Source organism: Hipposideros armiger, unplaced genomic scaffold, assembly GCF_001890085.2.
Source record: "Hipposideros armiger isolate ML-2016 unplaced genomic scaffold, ASM189008v1 scaffold_114, whole genome shotgun sequence".
NCBI lineage: Eukaryota > Metazoa > Chordata > Mammalia > Chiroptera > Hipposideridae > Hipposideros > Hipposideros armiger.
In genome coordinates this window covers 128,940-134,717 of record NW_017731464.1, presented here as the reverse complement: position 1 = coordinate 134,717, position 5,778 = coordinate 128,940, and the positions used below count along the sequence as shown (strand labels likewise).

The 5,778-nt window shown below is 53.5% G+C and overlaps 1 protein-coding gene across 2 annotated transcripts in view; it reads right to left on the bottom strand.

Annotated features, from left to right (window-relative positions):
- Positions 1 to 5,778, bottom strand: part of SFXN5 (sideroflexin 5) — a 122,198-nt gene that overhangs the window by 42,557 nt on the left and 73,863 nt on the right. For both annotated transcript variants that reach the window (XM_019647632.1, XM_019647633.1), the window contains exon 10: positions 571 to 661. In XM_019647632.1, the coding sequence (XP_019503177.1) occupies positions 571 to 661 (91 nt within the window). The remainder of the gene's footprint in view (positions 1 to 570; positions 662 to 5,778) is intronic.

Genomic DNA, 5,778 nt, shown 5'->3' with positions numbered 1-5,778 from the left:
GCACTCTTGAGCGAGCTCTTAACCAACTGAGCCACTCGGCCGGCCCTTAGATTTGCTTTTTAAGTAGTGAATTAAAAAACAAGATCTACCAGTTAAGTATAATTTTGATTTAAAATTAAGTGTGAACAATATTTTAAGGTCTGTGTAACAACTGTAATAGAGCATAAAAATATCTGTGATTTCTATTGGTGACAGTCACAGGACCTGCTTGTTACTGTGGTTTGCTGTCCACGTTCATAATGGAAGGAAATGTATAATGTCAGTTAGAGGTTAGTGTAAATTTTTCCCCAACCAAGGTCACGCGATCCACTGCATTCTATCTACTGACCCTTTAGGGGTCTGGGATCCCAGGTTAAGAATCCCTGTGCAGAATTTCGGGTCCAGAGCTAGTCAGCGGGGCCCCTGTCACCTTTGTTTCTATCTACACACGTTTGGTTCAAGTTGTCCCTGCCGGGAAACACCCCCAGCCCCCACGTCAGGAGAGCGTGGAGGGGCAGTCCAGCTTCCGGAGACCCCCACAGCCCCACACGCCCACACACGCATGCGCGCTCCGCACCGTGCAGCTCTTACCTACGGCAGGGAAGGGCACAAATCTCTGGACAAGTAGGCGGGTGGCTGGGGTGAACTTGTTGGCTTTCTGAACCAGGACATTAAGGCCCACCTTGGAAAGAGAAAACAGAAAAAGCACATGGTGCTACAGCTGCCTGTGGGAGGAAGGGGCAGATTGGAGGAAGCGCAGAGAGGGAGCGGCACCATTTCCCCTTGCAATTTCACCCCAGATCCTATAGATTGCAGAGCTCCAGGGTGGCTATTAAAAGCACCACAGCCCCATTATCCCAGTTAACTGGTTCATGAGAAAGAGGGTGGGAGGTAAAGCATCAGCTACACACACACACACACACACACACACACACACACACACACACACACACACACACACACACACACACACACACCCTCTCTGGAGAGGGAGAAAAGTGATGGTGGGTGGTTGCTATTGCAAATAATAAAGTGTAGGACTCCCTCACTCCCACCCAGCCTCTAAGGACCACCTTTCTAAGGCTCACTCTGAGCCCAGGCATGGGCCTGGCCAGACCACAAGGGCTCAGGAGAGAGAGATCTAAGCACCTGCCCACAGGAGCTTGCAGAGCTAAGCANCACTTTGGATGCCCAATTTCAAACCTTTTCTACCAAAGCATTCATTTGATCACGGAAAACCACACCGAGTACTGACTGTGTGCCAGGCACACAGGGGACCTGGGGGTTGGTGACGAATGAAATCCAGTCCCTGTTTGGGGGACCTCACAGTCTGATGAGGGAGGTAGACTCAGAAACAAAACAGGTAGTTCCAGGATAGACACAGGCACACACAGGGTGCTGTGGTCAATCCCTGACTGGGGCTACTAGGGAGGGCTTCCTGAAGAAGGTGGTGTCTGAGCTGAGAAACAAAGGCCTGGCAGCCAAGGGTAGCAGGGAAACGTGGGGACTCCAGCCAGTAAGGCCATGTGCAAAGGCCTGGGGCCCAGTGAGGGAGGCAGCGGGGAGGTCATTAGATTAGATTTACCATGGCTTTGATGGGGTATGAGCAAGCAAGCCCAGAGGCCAGGTGGAGGAAAGAACTCATGGCCCTTCCGAGGAGCCGAAAGGCCGTGGCTGCCACATCATCACTGACTTGGATGGAGGGAACAAAAGACATGAGGCCCAGGACACAGCTGATGCAGAGGCACCTGCTGTCTTCTAATCACAGGGGAGGAGGGAGTGGAGAGGAGCAGGCTTGGGGACTCACCCCTGGGGCTTGGGCACACTGCGGTGGCCACCTTCCAAAGGAGGCAAGCAGGGCAGACTGAGCACTGAGGCAGGAGCGGTAAAGTGAAGGAGGAATCGATGACACCAAGACCCAGGTGGCCTGGCGGCACAGGGAGCATGGAGACGGGGGGCAGAAATGGAGCACACTGGGATGAACGAAGCCTTTTCCCAAAGGCTGCTCAGACATCCTGAAGAATGGGTTCACGGGTGAACAGAGATCTTTTTCATGGCAATGACATAAGCTGTGACATTTAATGTGAGGGACAGCTATGGACAACGCGGGAAGAAGCCATTTCCCGGCAAAGGGATGATGAGGCTGGCATTTCTGGTCTACACAGGAAGAGTATTCCCTGTGCCAGCAGTCTGTTGGCTGGGGCTGAGGCTCAGGCCTCCTCCACCAGGAGCTCAGAGCCCCCATGGCGGTCTTCACTAACTCAGACACTGCGTGTCCTCTGCTCAGTGTGGATTCAACCATGCAGCCTGGGCGTGACCTTCAGGGCTTTCTGCCCTGCCCCCTACACATACATAGAGAGCCTGGGTCCACAACCATCCTTGTCAGGTGACACCTGGGGTCTGTCTCCATGTCTCAGCTCCTGGCTAAAGCCCCTGCCCGCCCATCCCTGAAAGGGTGTATCTACTTCTCTGCCAGTGCCCCATATCATGGTACCCGGGACCCACCCAGCACTCCTTCCTCCTGGGCACTCTCCCCAGCCCCCACCCCACAGCCTCATGAGAAGGCTGTTTGTGGGTCCTGCCTCCACTGGAATGGACTCTGTTCATGGAGACTGGTGGCTGGATCTGAAGGTTTGTATTTTTCCGATGCCTCCTCAATTGACCTTTAATTACACTGTTTGCCCAGCTCCCCAAACCATTAACTTCCACCTTCCATCAACCGCATGTCAATTAATGGAGGGCCTGCTCTGGGCCCGAGCTCCCGAACACAATTAAGCGTGACAGTCCACAAATAAGAAAGAACTGGAGAATTAATTAAGGCCTAAACAAATTAATTACCAGTCCCCAATCGATTCCGATGCCAGCACACACCGTCTTTCCTAGCATGTCCATGTATAAATAGAAACTGAGCTTTCTCACATGATTGCTGTTCTAGACCCAGCCACAGCCAGGCTCTGAAACTACCTCAAGGGAGAGAAGTGGCTGAGTGAGTGTCCTTGGGGGTCCCCACGTACTCAGCGTTCACACACATACACACAACGCCGGCTGAAAGGCCAGGGGCGAACGTGGAGGTGGAGTGCTCCTGATGGGACTCGAACAGCCCTGGCTGCCTCTGGACCACGTCCTGTTTCTGGGCTGCAGGGTTATTCAAGTGGGCTTGAAGTAGCCCTGGGCTGTGCCTTCGAGGTCTGGGTTTTGGCCAGCTCAGGATAACTTTCAACAAGTCTGAATTTGTGTATTCTTCTGGAAAATGAGATGGCTGTCTCTGCCCTAGGGCCCTCCCAGAGAGAGAAAGTAGATTGTTGAGGGGAACAGAGGCCTGTTGGGGAAATGAGGAGAGCTGGGAGTACTGGGCTCTGCAAACCCAGGGGAGGCCTGCAGTGACCGTCCCAGAGGTGCTTGTGGGAAGGGCCTGAAATAGGGTCTGAGACCAGAGAGGGGTGGGAGTGGCAGGATCAGGTGCGAGAACCAGGCGTCCTGTGCTGGGAGTCTCAGGCCTCTCTCTTGGGCAGCATGTAGGGCCTGGTGCACAGAGGTGTCCTCCCATCTCCCAGACTTCAGGCTGCAGCAGGAACCCCAGGAGGGGCTGGGCAGAGCAGTGGGGAGAAGCAACAAACTCCCGGGAGTCTCCTGGTTTCCCAGAGCCTGAGCTCCCAGCCTGCCCAGGAGGGACAGGGTGTGGATGCGGCCTCTGAGCACAGGGCAGTCTCACTCTGAAGATCCTCTTCTGTTCCATCCTCCTATACACATCCCAACAACCAGAGCTTAATCTGATCACTTCCACTTGCCTCAACCTAATCCCCATGTGCACTGTGGCTCCACGAGTCCTGTCTCCCCATCAGGCCAGGGCTCCAAAAAGGTAATGGACCCTCTATAAGGTAAAGCAAGTCCTGAGTAAGCCTCTCGGTGATCTTAACAGAGGCCTGGCTCAGTCTGGCCCAGCCTGCCATAGAAAGCAGGGGTGAACGCCTAGTGGGACCTAGGCCCTACCAGCACGCAGTGGAGCTGAGCGATGCCCTGTCCTGGCTAGAGGCCCCTGGGGAAAGGTGGAGGGAGGCCAAGTGCAAGGACTAGACGATGGCTTGAGAGGACCAGGGGACTTTTGAGCGCCTGCAGGGTGAGGGACATGCCTATTTATCTTGCACACCACTGTGTCAGCATTGACCAGGGGAACTGGTAAGTGCCCATTTGCAGATGGGCCTGGGATGGACACTGGGGGCCAAAGAGATGGAAGCTTGCATGTGAGGGAGGAGAGACTGAGGCAGGGAGTAGAAGGCAGACAGGCACACAACCAGGACTTGGGCAGCAGGCCTGAGGAAGCAGCCATAAAGGACCTGCTTCTCTCAGGATCCCGGTGAGCTCGGACTATCAGGGCTGCAAACCACGCTGTATGCAACCTATGCAACTGGCTAGGGCTATGTAAGAACTCAAGACCCCTCAACGGTGGCTGGACTAGTGCAAGGGGACTGCAGGCTCCTCCTCAAAAAGACGACAGGAGAGGAATCGGGCTGAAGCCCAGAAGGACGGGTCAGAAAGTGTCAGGTGGGTATCACAGAAAACATCAAACCCCAAAACAGGGACCCTCCTCCTGAAGGAGGCTCAGAGAGGTTAAGACCACACCCCAAGGTCACACAGCAAGCTGACCGGCAGAGCAGGGCTGGAATGGGCCCTGGCAAAGTCCTTCTCTGAAGCTTGGCTCAAGGACAGATTACATCTCAGCCGAGTCCCAGATCCAGTCCAGTGCAGCTGAGAGCTCCCCCCTTCTCACGCTGCATCTAACCCTCCAGCCCAGGATGGTGAGGACCACAAGAATGGCAGCTGTGTTCACTCAATTAGGCCCCTTAACAAAGTCAGATCTAAACAGTTATTCCATTAATGGCCCACACCAGAAATAGCTGAGAGTTCATTAAAAGTGTGGAGTTGCTATAGCAATTATCTGGGTTGGCTGAGGCTCATTGAGCAGGTTTGTCCTGGGAGTTCATTAGCCTCTGGGCCACTGAGGAGGTGGTGCTGCCCAGGAATGATCTCCTGGGGGCTTTTCAGGTGCTTCAAAGCACTTTCCAGTGAATGGAATCTGGTCTGTGGTCTCATTTGATCCTCCCCCAGTTCTGGGCTGCAGGAAGGTAGGTACTGGTGCCCCACCTTATAGATGGAGAAGCTGAGCCCTGGAGGAGAACAGGGTCCAGACCATGAACCTGGATCTGACTCTCAGCGATTCAGACTGAGCCTTGGCACCAGAGCGGTCACGGTACCGCAAGCCCCTCCTGGGCTGGCCCCCATCTTTGTCTTCTGGCAACAGATGGGAAACACAGTGTCATGGTTCAAACACTGGCTTATCCTTCTCTTTTAATAACTAATCGCAGACTGCCTCATGTTTTTTTCAATGTTATTTATTTCTCTTTAATTAAAAAAAAAACAACTTTCCACTGCAGTGCCCTCTCCCCAAAGTGTGGGTTTCTTACAGAGTCAGGCTGGACTTTGTGGGACCCCCGGGCCCAGGCCTGAGGCATCTATTGGGAGCTCAGAGACTCCAAGACCAGCAAAGACTCAGCTGAAGGCAGGCAAGATCCCTTCCACACACACACATGCACCCACAATTACCTGAATTTGAGGGCCAACAATACCCAAGGGCTTGGGACACTAGACTAGCGGGAGCTGTGGACATTCTTTTGTGTCAGGAACCCCTGGGACAGTCTGGTGAGGCCCATGCACCCCTCTCCAAATAATGTCTCTAAATGCATAAAACAAAATACATAGGACTACAAAGGAATTATATTAAAATAAGGTATCGAAACATTT